Below are 16,469 nucleotides of genomic sequence, written 5' to 3'. Positions count from 1 at the left end.
CTGCAGGGAGCCTGCTTCCTCCTCTCTCTCTGCCTGTCTCTCTGCCTACTTGTGATCTCTCTCAGATAAATAAAGAAAAAATCTTTAAAAAAAAAAAAAAGATTTATTTATTCATTTTAGAGAAAGGGAGAGCTCCAGTGGGTAGAGGCAGGGCGGGGGAGAGAGAAAGAATCCTCGAGCAGACTCCCTGCTGAACACGGAGCTGGACTAAAGGCTCTATTCCAGGACCCTGAGATCATGACCTGAGCTGAAATTAAAAGCCAGCCACTCAACTGACTGAGCCACTCAGGCGCCCCTGCACACTTACATTTTTAAAATGATTATTAAAAGTCAGGCATGGCTTTGCTTTTTTCTTTTTTTTTTAAGATTTTATTTATTTATCTGACAGAGAGGTCACAAGTAGGTGGGGGGCGGGGGCTGGGCAGTGGGAAGCAGGCTCCCCACTGAGCAGAGAGCCGATGTGGGGCTTGATCCCTGGACCCTGAGATTGTAGCCTGAGCTAAAGACAGAGGCTTAATCCACTGAGCCACCCAGGTGCCCCTTGGCTTTGCTTTTTTATATAAATTATTCAGATTGAGTTTTGTAGTTAAAATTACCTTGGTGAAGTAAGTCGCTGCACACATTACCTTGAAAACCTCTTGGCTTGTTAGTTGATTGAACAGAATTAATTATTACATATTCTGTTTATACCCACATAAGTAGAAAACTGACAACTCGTAAGTATCAGTTCTTTTGAGATATCTCTCTTCCTTTACTAGGGTTCGCCTTTACTGATTTTCTGTTCTGAATTTTAAAAATTTCATTTCACTTGCAGTGGTTGGTTCTGCACGTGCACGGCCTAGTCAGCTTCCTGAGCAGTCTTCCTCTGCACAACAGAATGGTAGTGTTTCAGATATATCTCCAGTTCAAGCTGCAAAAAAGGAATTTGGACCCCCTTGTATGTAAATCATGTATCAAGGATTCAGTCATTCTAGGCATACATGTATTCTCTCTTGGTCATCCTTAGAAGTCCCCAAATGGTAAAGAGTCTAATTATAAGCTTGATTGCAGATTTCATTTTACCACTTTGGAAAAATGTTTTTTCTTATTAGTTTAGTCTGTTAATTGGGTTTTGAAATGTATATTTTGAAGAAGGTTTATAAATACAAAATTATAACAACTTTCCACTTGCTTTGAATTTGAAATTCTGGTCAGATGACAATTTGACAGATGTTATGGAAGAATTTTATACTTCTCGATCCTTTCCAATTTATACATCTGTGATTGTAAACCAAGAGATGATATGTATCAATATGTTAAAGTCATTTTTCTTGACTGCTATCTGTATATTGTCCTGTTCCTGGTTTTGTTAAAGCAGCTCATAAGTTCACGTAATTGTTAAAGGCATGCTTTGTCACTGTGTACCATTTTTTGGGTGTATGTGGTGAAATTATACTTAACATTTTTGTGTGTAAGTACAGTACTGTAAATAAGAAGGTCTACTTCAACAGCTTATCGTTTTCTTTCAGCACGTAGAAAATCTAATTGTGTGAAAGAAGTAGAAAAATTACAAGAAAAACGAGAAAAAAGGAGACTACAGCAGCAAGAACTTAGAGAAAAAAGAGCCCAGGTTTGTAACAGAAACACTTTGTTTATGCATGAACTGAAGATGTAGATGGTGTCAGTCAAAGTGATTTGAAAGTAGTTGAGGCATTCAGTTAAAGATTTCAATATAGTTCCTTTAGTTGAGATCTAAACTGATAATGAAAAATGATGTGAACCTTTGAAAATACTGTAACAGACTTTTACTACATGTCCTTTTCATGTTTTAGTGGATGTGTTAGTCCTAACATTTGTTCCATTTTGAATAATAGTTCTTTGTGTTACAATTCTAATGCAGCCATTATACCTTTCAAGAATAGTAAGACTGACTTTGTAAAAAGTTCTAAAATATATTCAGAAGAATATCTAGTTAAAGTAGTTGATTATAAAGTTGACAGTTAAACTATAAATTTTATTGTTGTTTTTCCATGGTTAGTAAATTCAGCATATCACAATGAAAGGGAAGATTTCTTCTGTTTGAGTTTATGCTAGATATTAAAAATTGTGTCTCTGTGGTGCCTCTCATGTTCCCTTTAGATGGTAAAAAACTGTTTACTAACAATGAAAAAATTATATAGAAGACTGGTCTTTTATCTCTTCACCTATTGGAAATTATGTTTCTTTACATATAATTTCTAGTGTGTTTGTATTATATCTATTATATTCTTAGAACTTGTTTCTCTATTAAAACAGGATTATTTCTTTATTTAGAAGTACATTCAAATGCCCTTAATCATAAAGATGTTGTGTTATGGAATTATGAAGCCAGTATAAAATTCACCTTGAATAAATCAGGTTATATCTTAAAGTGATCTGAGATAGCCAGTTGGATTTTGAAATAAGTAAAACACAATACAGATAGATCTACTGATACTTAGCACCAGTGCCACCTGGTGTTTCCTGTGGGAACCTCGTAATACTTTCATGTCTCTTTGTTATCTCTTAATTTTAACTTTACATTCACTTTTTGACATAGTTGGTGTTATTTCCTAAAATAAAGTTAATTGAAAGTAAGTTTCAGGGGCGCCTGGGTGGCTCAGTGGGTTAAGCCGCTGCCTTCAGCTCAGGTCATGATCTCAGGGTCCTGGGATCGAGTCCCACGTCGGGCTCTCTGCTCGGCAGGGAGCCTGCTTCCCTCTCTCTCTCTCTCTCTCTGCCAGCCTCTCTACCTACCTGTGATCTCTCTCTGTCAAATAAATAAATAAATAAAATCTAAAAAAAAAAAAAAAGAAAGAAAAAAGAAAGTAAGTTTCAGTAACAGTTTTGAAATTTATATTCACAGCAAATCTGTACGTGGTGCAGGAAGAAAATCTGGCTTCTTAGAATGTTTAATAATTTATAACTCATGGCTAAGAGAGACAGTTAATTATCGTTCCATGGGTCTTAATCTGAATTTTCTCAGTTTTGAAGCAGAAAAGTGAAATGCAGACAACATTCCAACATTCAGTAATTTGAATTTTAAAGATTTCAAAAATTGTCTTTTGATTCCTTTAAGTCCTGTCCATTTGAGGTGGTTTTACTGTGCCTTGGGTTTTTAAATTTTTTGAGAACAGAACAGGAAATGAACATAAACAAATCCATGTTTCTGTTTTGCTGGAACACTGGGTTCAACGTGGTGAAGAAAAATCTGATTAAATGAATTTTTATAGAATTTCTGTTTTTCTAGAGTTCTTTATTGATTTTTATGATGACCCCTATTTTTCTCTTTCTTCATTTTCTAGGTTAATCAAGTTATATGTGTAACATGAACTTTTGAAATAATTCAAGAGGGGCTTTATTTTTTAAAAATATTTAATTATTTGACAGACAGAGATCACAAGTAGGCAGAGAGGCAGGCAGAGAGGGTGGGGGAAGCAGGGTCCCTGGGTGGCTCAGTGGGTTAAGCCTCTGCCTTTGGCTCAGGTCATGATTTCAGGGTCCTGGATCGAGCCCCACATCAGGCTCTCTGCTCTCTCTCCACCTGTCTCTGCCTACTTGCAATGTCTGCCTGTCAAATAAATAAATAAAATCTTAAAAAAAAAAAAAGCAACAATATCCATTTTTGTAATGATAATAAATGATGAATTTTCTCTGTCTCCCTATAGGATGTTGATGCTACAAACCCAAATTATGAAATTATGTGTATGATCAGAGACTTTAGAGGAAGTTTGGATTATAGACCGTTAACAACAGCAGATCCTGTAAGATACTTTGTAAACTATTATTCTGGAATTTTTTTATGCTATTAAAAAAAATGTTCAGTACCCACTTACTACTGGACTTAGCTGTATAGTTTCTTTCTTTATGGGTGTATATTCCTCATGGTTTAAGGTGAATATCAAGAAATCATTCACACTTATGCTTATCTCCCATAATTTGATTAATCAGACATGCTTCCCACGGAGATGTTCTTTTCAAAGCAAAGACTCTGTCCTTGGTAGAGCAGAACAACAGTTTAAGGAATAATGTCAGAAGACCCATTCTTCTTTCTGACCATCATTGAAAATTTTATCCCAGTTCCAAGCCTATTTCCTCTTTGATTTGGCCTATAGATGCCACTATCATACAAATTTACTATTAATTTGGTATTTTAAAATAAATGTTAGTCTAGCTTTTAGTGGTTGTTGAGGACCATACTAGACCAGAAATCTAGTGCTTGAAAAGTATTCTGCTTTCCTATTACTCAGCTACTTTCCTCTTGAAGAAGGAGAATTTTTTGGACAGGGAATAGTTTGTGAGTAATTGATACTTAAGAAAAATAATATCTGACCTCGCATATACAGAATACCCTGGGTACATAAAATACATTTGTGTCAAGCCAAAGTATTATTTAGGATTTCAAAGAGTTGTTGTTCATAACACTTTTGTATATATTTTAGTCCTTGCTTATCCCTACCTGTGTTTAATCTACTACATCTGAATTCATACTTTAGGACAGTAATTGGCAAACTTTTTCTTAAAAGGCCCTGATAGTAAATATTTTTGGCTTTGTGAGCCATATGGTCTTCATCACAACTACTCAGTTTTGCCTTTGTACTATCAAAGCAGCCATAGACGGTATGTGAACAAATGAGTACAGCTGTCTCGGTAAAACTTCATAAAAGCAATAGTGGGCTGGATTAGGTCTGCAGACCATACTTTGCCAATCCCTATGTTATATATTTGTTATTAAGAGGGAAGTATTGAGAGAATAAATTTTATGAAAAATATTTATGTGTAAGAATTGGCTATTATAAAATTGTTGGGAGTTATTTTGCTCACTAATAATCTGAGAATCGCATTTCTTGGTATTAGTTATCTTTGTCAATACCTTTCCCTTTAATCAACCTCACAGTATACCACTTGGTAGGAAATTTTGCTTATGTTACATGCAGTATATATGGAAGTAAGGCAGCTTCTTAATGTGAACCTTATGCTGTTAATAGGAACAGTAGTGCCCTCTACAAAGTTATTTCCTAATTATTTACCAAATAATAAAATGAGTAATTTTCAGTTATGCTCAGAATTTTAGAAATCATTGTCTTTGAACTATTAAAATTCATACATACTAATTTGATTTTTAAGCTTATTTATCCTATTTATGATATGCATAAATTTCTAAAATCTCTGTAGGAAATATTGCATAATTGGCTTTTCAGTTTTCATATAACACAATAAATATTGAAATAAAATACTTTATTTCTAGATTGATGAACACAGAATATGTGTTTGTGTAAGAAAACGACCACTCAATAAAAAAGGTATGATGCTTTTTGAATTCTTAATAAGAGGTTGATTTTGTCCAGTTGGTATTTATTTTAATGATAGCAGAAATTAAATTGGTTTGGAAGAGTTAAATATAAATCATTTTATTTGTTACATAATCATTATGCAGATTTCTTTGTTAGATCTGCTGATTTGTTATTGCTCTATGAATCATTGCCATTTCTGATTCTTGCTTTACAGAAATTTTGATAATTTTTTTACTTGGTTGTTCAAGTATGTCTTCTTGAATGGCATATTTATGAGATTTATATTTATAGAAATTAATACTTCTATTAAAATTTTTATCACTTTTAAAAAATTATTAATTACATCCAAATGCTATGAAAATTACTGGGCATTGATTTTCATTTATTCTTTTAGAAACTCAAATGAAAGATCTTGATGTAATCACAATCCCTAGTAAAGATGTTGTGATGGTACATGAACCAAAACAAAAAGTAGATTTAACAAGGTACCTAGAAAACCAAACATTTCGTTTTGATTATGCCTTTGATGACTCAGCTCCTAATGAAATGGTTTACAGGTAGGTAAAATTGTTTTAAATAACAATTTTGTTCTTTTACTGTGTATTTATCACTACCCTGAACCTTGTGTTGATCTTGGCATATCTCTCCAAAAGTACAATATGCTCTTTTATTCTGAGTTTAAACAAAAGTTATGTCATAAACACAATAATCAGTATTACTACTTGTTCCCTGTAATTCTCCCCTCAGATCATAGTTTTTATTACTACTATGTATCTCATGCACTGTATATTATATATCCCATACATTAGATATATATTTATATATGCATAGGAAATTTCTGGAAAATGTAAGCATTTTCTGTAGTTCTAGCAATGTGATGTGATTAGAGGGGACTTTTACTTTTTGCTTTTTAGTCTCTGTATTATTAAAGAAATTTGGAATATTTGTTCTATATCACTCCTTAAGTTTTCTAAATCTTTATTTCACATGTTACCACATGTCTGTAAACCTACTTGCATTTGCCTAATTTTTATCATCTTTAAGCATTGGAATTGTTGTAATACATGAAATATTCAACTTATAAACAACTCAAAATTATAAGTTTAACACATTGATACCCCAGAGTTGTATGCTAAATGTAGATTTTCATACAAAGTTTGTAAACGTTGCCTTCTAATTATAACAGGTCAGTTTTAACAGCAGTGCTATTTCAATCTATATAGAACTGTCTTGGCAATTACTTGAATGCTTTTTCATTGACTTTTTATTTTATAAATATGGCTGGAGAACAGAAAATTAAATGGATAATAAGAGTCCTGAGAATTGAAGTCTTATTAATGAGATATTTTTTAGATCAACTCCATTGGACTTAAGCCAGTAAACGGGGAGTTCAGTTATAAAAAAGGAGGGGAAAATTAAAGAATATGTGAATGCTAAATGGTATTATGAAGAATTTGTTTTAAAAGGGAACTATTAATATAAATTGTGTATTTTTACCGGAGAAGAGAGTCCTCTTCCTCCACCACTTCCTTTTCTTCTTCCTCTCCTGCTTCATAAAATATGTCTGTTTGACTTTATAATTATAAGGTATGTTTCTCTGAATATGCTAGATTTAATAAACATTCGGTTTTACCTTATATATATATGCTTCTTAATTTTACCAGTATTGATGCTATCCCCTTTATTTACCTTTGAGGGTATGCAAGTTAGGCCTTTTTTGTTTAATCACTCTGTAGACTCATTCACTACAATTGTTTTTTTTAAGATTTTATTTATTTATTTGAGAGAGAGAGAGTGAGAAAGAGCATGAGAGGGGAGAAGGTCAGAGGGAGAAGCAGATTCCCTGTGGAGCTGGGAGCCTGATGTGGGACTCGATCCTGGGACTCTAGGATCATGACCTGAGCCGAAGGCAGTTGCCCAACCAACTGAGCCACCCACGCACCCTCATTTACTACTTCTGTTTGACCACTGTTTCCTGCTCCTTCTGTTCTGTACCTTTTTCAGTTGTTCCTTAAAAAAAAAAAAAACAATTCAGCAGAACTGTATAAAGTGTTCCACATACATTTTTTGTTTTAAAGGTTTTTTATTTTTATTTGACACAGAGCGCACAAGTAGGCAGGCAGAGAGACGGGGGGAAGCAGGCTCCCTACGTAGCAGAAAGCCCGATGTGGGGCTCGATTCCAGGACCCCGAGATCATGACCTGAGCAGAAGGCAGAGGCTTAACCCACTGAGCCACCCAGGTGCCCCACATACATTATTTTGAAGCCAATATGAAAAAAGATTTGTTTCCCATTACACTTTCTAGAGCTCTGCTCAAGGAAGTATTTTGAAGCCAATATGAAAAAAGATTTGTTTCCCATTACACTTTCTAGAGCTCTGCTCAAGGAAGTATTTCTATAATTTTAACTCTAGCTGTGATTACAATAACAGGTTTGAAAAATAATTCGAAACCATATTTTTGCATCCTTCTCCTGAACTGTGACTGTCAACTCTGGTGTCTTACATGTATAATTTTTTTTTAAGATTTTATTTATTTATTTGACAGAGAGAGATCACAAGTAGGCAGAGAGGCAGGCAGAGAGAGAGGAGGAAGCAGGCTCCCTGCTGAGCAGAGAGCCCGATGCAGGGCTCGATCCCAGGACCCTGAAATCATGACCTGAGCCGAAGGCAGAGGCTTTAACCCACTGAGCCACCCAGGCGCCCCATTATATGTATAATTTGTATTTACTTAGCTGCATTCAAGGAAATCCTGTCACTTTTCTACTTGGGTAGATGGCCTTAAGATAATGTTTTTATAGTTGTTTTTGTTTTTTTTCTCTCTTGAGATTATCACTCTTTTGATTTGATTTCTGTTAAAACTTTTAATCCTGGTGGTGTGGGTTTTTGTATGTTTGGTTGGTTTTGTTGGTTTTCACTGTAGAAACCTTACTTGTCTTGCCTAGTATTACATTTATTTGTTGTTATTTTTAAAACTTTAATATCGTCTTTTATATACACGTCTTAGCTCAGTTACTGTCTTTTTCTTTTTCTCTTTATTTTGGGGGGTCCCATTGTGACCATCGTTTATTATGGAATTACTTGAAATTATGCTTTAAAGAGCTGTAAGCAATTTTAGGATAAGGTTATTTAAAAACTAATAAATCAGTGGGCTCAACTGTCAGACTACAGTTGTCTTTCAGACTACTGTAGTCTGACAGTTGAGCCCACTGATTTATTAAAAATATTGGTATGGGAGCGCCTAGCTGGCTCAGTTGGTTAAGCAGCTGCCTTCAGCTCAGTTCATGATCCCAGGTTCCTGGGATTGAGCCCCGCATGGGGCTCCTTGCTTGGCAGAGAGCCTGCTTCTCCCTTTTCCCTCTGTCTGCTACTCTGCCTACCTGTACTCTCTGTTTTTGTGTCAAATAAATAAAACCTTAAAAAAAATTGGTATGACTTTTATTAATAAGACTTAGTATTTTATTTACTTAATTTAAATATTGATGGCACATTCTGACTAGTGCATTTTATTTTTAAGGTTTACAGCTAGACCACTAGTGGAAACTATATTTGAAAGGGGGATGGCTACGTGCTTTGCTTATGGGCAGACTGGAAGTGGAAAAACTCATGTGAGTAATTCATTAATTACATCGTCCTATGCAGCTTGTTTATTTTCCTATGGCTTAATTCTAAGACCTAAATTCTTAAGATTTATTCCTGAATAATGTCTATTATTATTTGTTTTTTAACATGTAGACTATGGGAGGTGACTTTTCAGGAAAGAATCAAGATTGTTCTAAAGGAATTTATGCATTAGCAGGTAACTATCTTTTTTGCATATCATTTGTAATATTTTTTAATATTGCTTAGGTGGCTTTGAAATAAAACTTGGAAACATCGTTCAGGACTTTCAGGATAACCATAAAGTTAAACTTGGTGTATATTATGTCAGTTTTAGGTTGTCAGACTGCTTGAAAAGAATTGTGAAAATTAGCTTTTGGAACAGGAATCTTGATTTTATTTGTATTATTTTAATCTGACATATTATTGGAGCTTAGTATTTGTTGAAACTTAATAGTATTTGTTGTCGAATAGGTAATGTATGAAAAGCTTCTGTCTGGTATGGTTACGGGAATAACCTTGCTATGACCACCTATAATTTTATGTTATTCATATGAATAAATAGCATTCTTTTATTGAATATGAGAGTGACATCTATATTTAAGTGTTAAAAAACTATTACTATTTATTTATAAAATTAGTGTTCACTTTAGGCTTCATTTTTTTAATTGATACTGTCATTCTAGGTAAAGATTAATTGATTCCTCTAAATAGAGAAAATTTGAATTGCTTTTTAAAGATAGTATTTGTAGGGTGCTTGGGTGGCTCGGTCAGTGAAGCATTTGCTCATGTTGTGATCCCAGGGTGCTGGGATGGAGCCCTGTGTCAGGCTCCCTGCTCAGCAAGGAATTTGCTTCTCCCACCCCTTCTGCCATTGTCCCCTGTTCATGTTCTCTTTCTTGCTCCCTCTCTCTCTCTCAAATAAAATGAATAAAATCTTAAAAAAAAAAAAAAAAAGATAGTATTTGTAACATCTTAACACATTTTCTCCACATGGAATTCTTGACAGCTCGAGATGTCTTTTTAATGTTAAAGAAGCCAAACTATAAGAAGTTAGAACTTCAAGTGTATGCAACCTTTTTTGAAATTTATAGTGGAAAGGTAAGTGGAAACTTAAAAAAACAAACTGATTTTTTGGGGAGGATGTTAAATTTTGGTTTAATATATTTATAACATGAAATTTAAAACTTAACCCATTTTTTTGTATATATGTTCACTGGCATTAACTACATGTTGTGCAACCATTTCCACCACATATTTTTATATGTGTTAGACTATTATGTTAGCATTTTGTTAAGATTTTAGGAAATTCCCTTTGAAAGTCTCAACTTCAATATTGAGCATTATTATTCAAGTTATTCTAATTTTCTGAAATAATTTTTGGACTCTGATTCATTTTTATAGAACGGAGTCTTTTTCTTTAAAGCTAGTTTTCCAATTTTTTTTTTTTTTAAATAGGTGTTTGACTTGCTAAATAGGAAAACAAAATTAAGAGTACTAGAAGATGGAAAACAACAGGTTCAAGTGGTGGGATTACAGGAACGGGAGGTCAAATGTGTTGAAGATGTACTGAAACTCATTGATATAGGCAACAGTTGCAGGTAAATTTCATTTTAAGTAAGAGAAACTTAATTTCTTGATCAGTTTTAGATAATTTGGGTATTTAAACAAAACAGAGGTATTACTTAATGCATTTTCGTAGTACAAATTTGTTCATATAAACTTCTACCATTATGTTACTGAGTGATATCTACTATATTGATAATCATACTACAAATATACTCAAAGTGTGCCAGATTAAAGTGTATGAATCTGGTATGTTGAAGTGTTTTAAATCAGATTGTCTCTTTGTATTTAAATGATGAAAACTGGATGTTTTTTTGAAGGTTTCTTTGATGGAATACCGTGGTTTACAATATAAAAAACTGACGTATTTTTGGTATCTAAAATAACCTTAATCACATTGTTGTAGAACATCCGGTCAAACATCTGCAAATGCACATTCATCTCGGAGCCATGCAGTGTTTCAGATTATTCTTAGAAGGAAAGGAAAACTACATGGCAAATTTTCTCTCATTGATTTGGCTGGAAATGAACGAGGAGCTGATACTTCCAGTGCAGACAGGCAAACCAGGCTTGAAGGTGCTGAAATTAATAAAAGCCTTTTAGCACTCAAGGTAAATAACATGTATTTAATTGTGAAAGATCTTTTGCTTTTGACACTAATTTTGTTTAGAGTAGCTGTAAATCATAGCAAATGTAGCATTTAGTAAGGAAGAGAGGTTTGTTTATGTTTACAATTTGTTGATTTATAATATACCCAGGAATTTTCTTTACACATACTCATTTTTTTTTTTAGAGTGAAAAAAAGATCTAAGATTCTACAGGGCTTTAACTAGCTATAATTATCATAGGGGAAGATAAGGAATCCCAAAACTCAGCTAAGAAATACTGTCTTAGAAAAATGTGGAATGGCTTTCAGAAAGTTAGGAGGACATTATTCTATCCCTTCCTTGAATAGAAAAAGAAGGATCAGGGGCGCCTGGGTGGCTCATTTGGTTAAGCATCTGCCTTCAGCTCAGGTCATGATCCCAGGGGTCCTGGGATCAAGCCCTGCATTTGGCTCCCTACTCAGCGGGAAACCTACTTCTCCCTCTCATTCCCCGCCCCTGCTTGTGTTCCCTCTCTCGCTCTGTTAAATAAATAAATAAAATCTTTTTGGGGAAAAAAAATCTTTTAAAAAATGTTAAAAAAAAAAAAAAAAAAGGAGGGCACCTGTGTGGCTCAGTGGGTTAAAGCTGCTGCCTTCAGCTCAGGTCATGATCCCAGGGTCCGCGTGGGCTCTCTGCTCAGCAGGGAGCCTGCTTCCTCTCTGCCTGCCTCTTTGCCTATTTGTGATCTCTATCGGTCAAATAAATAAAATCTTAAAAAAAAAAAAGGAAAGGAAGGATTGGCAAGGTTACAAGAAAACATTCTGTGTTTTTTCTTTTGTCATTCCAGTTTCAAAGTTTAGCTTTTTATCCTTCTATCTGTTACTTCTAAATTCTAGTTAGAGTCCTAGAAGAATCTTTAATAAGTACTTTGTTGTTGTTACTGTTTTTAATTTCATTTTCTTGAATTAGCTTTATGTAACCATCTTTACTATGCTCTAAACTTGTTAGTAGGATTTCCAGAGCCGATCAGATCTTAAATGTTAGGGTTATAATAAAATGTCTTTTAAATATGTTAGATAAGATTACTTGTTATAAGGAGCCTAATCTGTGAAACTTGCTTTCTTAATTTTCAGGAGTGCATCAGAGCCTTAGGTAGAAATAAACCTCATACTCCTTTCAGAGCAAGTAAGCTCACTCAGGTGTTAAGAGATTCATTCATAGGTGAAAATTCTCGTACCTGCATGGTAAGTTTATGTTTGTTTGTTTGTTTGTTTTGTTTTAACCCTGAAAAGTGAATAACTCAATATCTATGGAAAGATTATAATGCACATTAATAACAGTCATTTAAATCCTTCTATTGTGAGAGATACAATGGTACTTAAGATATGGTCCCTTCCAGCCCGATAAGAGAGGATTATATTGCATTTATAATGCATTCTACTATTTCTAACATCTGAGTCTTCTTGAGGTTGGTCTTCATTGATTTTTATTCTCCTTGAGTATGGTGCACGCTTTTCTTTTTCTTCGTATGTCTAGTAAAATTGGTTTATATAATTTTTTTGTTTATATAATTTTTATTATGAATAAATACTTAGACACTCTGAATTCTCTTATGTTCTAAAGATTATTGATTGTTGTTGTTTTAGCAAGAAGTGCACTTAACTTATTTCAAACTCTGGTCTTCCCTGCTTTGGACAGCAGATAAAATTGAAAACTGTTCTTTTAGACTCAGCTGTTACTTGGAGTAAGCCTTACGTATGCCCGGTTCAGGTGTCAGCGAGAGATTCGGGTGGTTTATATGTACAATTTTTGGTTGTCATGATTACCTCCCTACATGATTATCTCTCTTCTGGAACAAACCTCACTTTTTAGCTGCTTTAGTTGCTACCTTCAAATTCTGTCCTTTAGTTTAACCAGTGAAATTCCTGTTTTTTAGTGAAGTTTCAGTTGCCCTGTGTGACAGCAGTGGGGCTTGCCCTTAAACAAAAAAATTATTGTATTGGGTGGGGAGGGGGTTGTGGAAACTCTCAGTGCTCTTCCCTCCATTTTCTGTCCGATTTAAATCATTTTCTGGTGCTTTCAGAGAGTTGTTTATATTTTATGTGGCTTACAATTATTATCTGATTGTGGGTGTAATATTACAAATTATCTTGGAGTTTAGATACCACAAATGTTTATTTTAAATGACCATTTTAAGATTAGATCTTAATGAACAATATGTTGTTAAGACTATCTTCATCATTTATAACATTTTCTTTACCTTTGCATCTTCTCCTTCAGATTGCCACAATCTCTCCTGGAATGGCATCCTGTGAAAATACTCTTAATACATTAAGATATGCAAATAGGTATGCAAAATAGTTATTCGGTTTGAAATTTGAGGGGAGTAGAGCAGTGGTTACTTTGACTTAATATCTGATAGGGTAACTTCTATTATTTTTTTCTAATTTAAAAAATGTTTTGCATGTTATTAAGATGATATGTAGAGTCATTTGGTCAAGTTCTGAAAATAAATGGAAATGTGTTGCGTAATTTGGAAAGAGATTTAGATCTTTAGTAGAATTGGTCTTTCTATCCTAGAACATGATTACATTTTTCTGTTTCACCAAGTTATATTTCATATTTTTTTACTACATTTAAATCATGTAAATTTTTCTTAATAGGAAAGTCTAAATGAGTATAAGGGGACCAATCTGTATTTCTTAAATTGTTTTATCTATATGCTAAAAATTATTTTTGATAATACTAAATGCCATATGTGGGAAATCTAGGGTTTGAATAAGTAATGATAGCACTTTTTTTTCTGTTTTTCTGTATGAGTTACATTTTACTACTCATTGTCGCTAGTGTTAGATAATTTAATGGATAGTGATGTTATTATAAATAAAGGACAAAAAATATTATAGACTTAAAATAATTTATTCCTTAGAGTCATGAAGTGCCTTTGGAACTTCAGATTGTGATAGACAGATTTATATTTGTTCTAAAAATCATTCCTGTTGCTCGTTTTGAAGTAATGACTTTGTAGTTTTAAATTTCTCTTATCACATACTGCATTTGTGATTCTCATTGTTAGCTATCAAAGTTCTCTTTGTATTCCATTTCTACTGTGGACATTCCCTTAATTTTACTGAATACAGTATTTGTCCTGTTTAATTGCTATGGAAATTTTATTTTTAATCTTTTTTCTTAAAACAGGGAATACATATGTATACAGAGAAGTACTGAAAACATTAAGTGAATAATCTAATAAATATTTATACAGTATAAATTCTGTCATCAGATTGGGAAATAGAACGCCTCTCTAGAAAGCTCCCCATATGTCCCCTCCTGATGACAAATCCAGAATAACATGTCCAAATCCATTAATCTCTACCCCAAGGTAGATGTTATCTTGACTTCTGTGGCATAATTTTCTTGGTTTTCTTTTTCTCTCTTTTTAAAAACAGTTTTGGCACCTATGACTGTATCCCTGAACAACATAGGTAGCTGTATTTGAACTTTCCATAAGTGGGGTCATACTCTTTTTTTCTGTTGTGACTTGATTTTTGTTTCAACTGAAGAGATTTTTTTAATGATAGTAAAAACTATTGGAAAGTATAAGCCTTTGACATTTTGCAAAAAGACATTAAAATAACTTCTTTATAAATATAATGGAACTTTATTTCTAAATTTAATACTTTTTAAACTTAGAATTTTGGGCTCTGAGCTGCAAACATTTCTAGTACTTTTAATTCATTTTTATAATGAACATTTTTGGTATGTGGGGTTTTTAGCCATTAAAGTGCTTCTCTTACTTCCAGTTGTACATGGGACAGAGGAGCAACAGCTTAGTATAGCAGAATATTGCCATATTATAGAATTAAAACAAAACCCCTCCATGTCTTCAGACTTCTAACTGCAAAACAATCTACCTAATGCGAACATACTCTATCTGGCTATTCCTCTTGTTCATTTAGGTCCAAGTAAATGTTTAATTTATTATCAAGTAATTTATCTGCAATGTGATAAACTGCCTGGGACAAATAATTCTGTCTTTTCTTTGCAAACTTGTAGAAATAAAGATTTTCAACCTCCCCTGATAGCTCATTTGAGGAATATTAATTCCTGCATATAATGTTTAGCGTTTGAGTTAGACAGAAGCCCTTGGAATAGAGGAAAATATTAGCCTATTAGGGATGGATTGCTTATCTAAATTAGAAGATTCTGACAGAATCCTAAATGGAGTTGGGAATAAAAAGAATCACGTCATTGTTAGAAATTTAGATTTTGTCAGTCTGTATGGTAAATAAGCTTTTCAAAGTGACTCTAAAGGATGAAGTGTAACTGAATCTAGTATTGAACCCCTTGACAGCAGACATTACCAATAGGTCAAAGAAGGACTGTAAGTAGAAGAAATAAATTAGTTTGATCTACATGAAATTATTAGTTTGATCTATATGACTATCTGTGACCCAACAAAATAGTAATTTCGTTCATATTAAATCTAAAAGAAGTAATGAGAAAAACATGCTTAGTATATTGGATGTTTAATAACGTAGTGTTTATACTCATAGCTAGGTTTGAACCTCACTTATTCTCATTGAATGAACTTGGGTAAGATACTTTATTGCTCTGAACCGATTTCTCATCTGTAAAGTGATAAAAATAATATCACAGGATTGTTTTAAGATTTATATAATATAATGCCTAAAATATACACTAATACCTAACATATAGGAAATACATGATAAATACTGCTTACTGTTATGAAATGGGATGGCTCCAAAAGGAACGTACGGAATCACAAAGAGGTGTCAGAAAAACCATAATTTGGTTATATATAAAGGAGATATTGCCAAAAGCAATTTAAATTCCATTGCTAAAGAGGCTTTCCTTAACCGGGGTTCTTCATCTGAACCAAACACAGAAAACTATTTGAGGAACTGCTTTCTCATTTTGTACCAAGGATGGAACCATTCTAGGCACATAGGAGAGAAGTTAATTCATTACAAACAGTGGATGCCGTAAAGACTTAATACTCTTATGTTCTTTTTTAAAAGTCTGCAAGAATATTGAGGGGTCATTGATGCTAATAAAATATTTGCAGTATTGACTATACAAGGGAATTTGATCAATAGTCATGTAGTTAAAGAAGGGCCATTTAAAATTTAGGTGATGGTCTGGTTAAACTTTTAGGAGGTATCATGAGGAAAGGGGAAAGTATACCAGAAAGCAAGGACTACGGACAAAAAGGTATCAGTAGATCAGAAAAATTCAGAAACTTCTTAAAATTATTTTTAAAGTACTCTATATACAGTAAGTCGCAACAATGTTGATATCTTTTTTTAAACAAATTAAGCTGAATACAAAATAAAAACTTGAAATGTGCATTGCTGTCTTTACAAGAGCATTTTCTCTTAATTTGTTGCTGTTTTGGTGCTGCAG

At 33.4% G+C, this 16,469-nt stretch overlaps 1 protein-coding gene across 4 annotated transcripts in view; it reads left to right on the top strand.

Annotated features, from left to right (window-relative positions):
- KIF2A (kinesin family member 2A) overlaps positions 1-16,469 on the top strand; it is a 78,135-nt gene that overhangs the window by 45,552 nt on the left and 16,114 nt on the right. For 2 of the 4 annotated variants that reach the window (XM_045075295.1, XM_045075293.1), the window contains exons 5-16: positions 815-880; positions 1,509-1,609; positions 3,666-3,761; positions 5,246-5,300; positions 5,686-5,848; positions 8,807-8,897; positions 9,025-9,088; positions 9,899-9,990; positions 10,348-10,490; positions 10,862-11,066; positions 12,176-12,286; positions 13,323-13,390. In XM_045075295.1, the coding sequence (XP_044931230.1) occupies positions 815-880; positions 1,509-1,609; positions 3,666-3,761; positions 5,246-5,300; positions 5,686-5,848; positions 8,807-8,897; positions 9,025-9,088; positions 9,899-9,990; positions 10,348-10,490; positions 10,862-11,066; positions 12,176-12,286; positions 13,323-13,390 (1,255 nt within the window). Of the gene's footprint in view, positions 1-814; positions 938-1,508; positions 1,610-3,665; positions 3,762-5,245; positions 5,301-5,685; positions 5,849-8,806; positions 8,898-9,024; positions 9,089-9,898; positions 9,991-10,347; positions 10,491-10,861; positions 11,067-12,175; positions 12,287-13,322; positions 13,391-16,469 lie in introns of all 4 variants that reach the window. The other 2 variants (XM_045075294.1, XM_045075292.1) reach the window with 1 other exon arrangement.

This window comes from Mustela putorius, unplaced genomic scaffold, assembly GCF_011764305.1.
Source record: "Mustela putorius furo isolate JIRA1106 unplaced genomic scaffold, ASM1176430v1.1 tig00000145_pilon_pilon_pilon, whole genome shotgun sequence".
In the NCBI taxonomy this organism is placed as follows: Eukaryota; Metazoa; Chordata; class Mammalia; order Carnivora; family Mustelidae; genus Mustela; species Mustela putorius.
The sequence above is the reverse complement of the archived record's forward strand: the minus strand, read 5'-3'. Positions and strand labels throughout refer to the sequence as shown.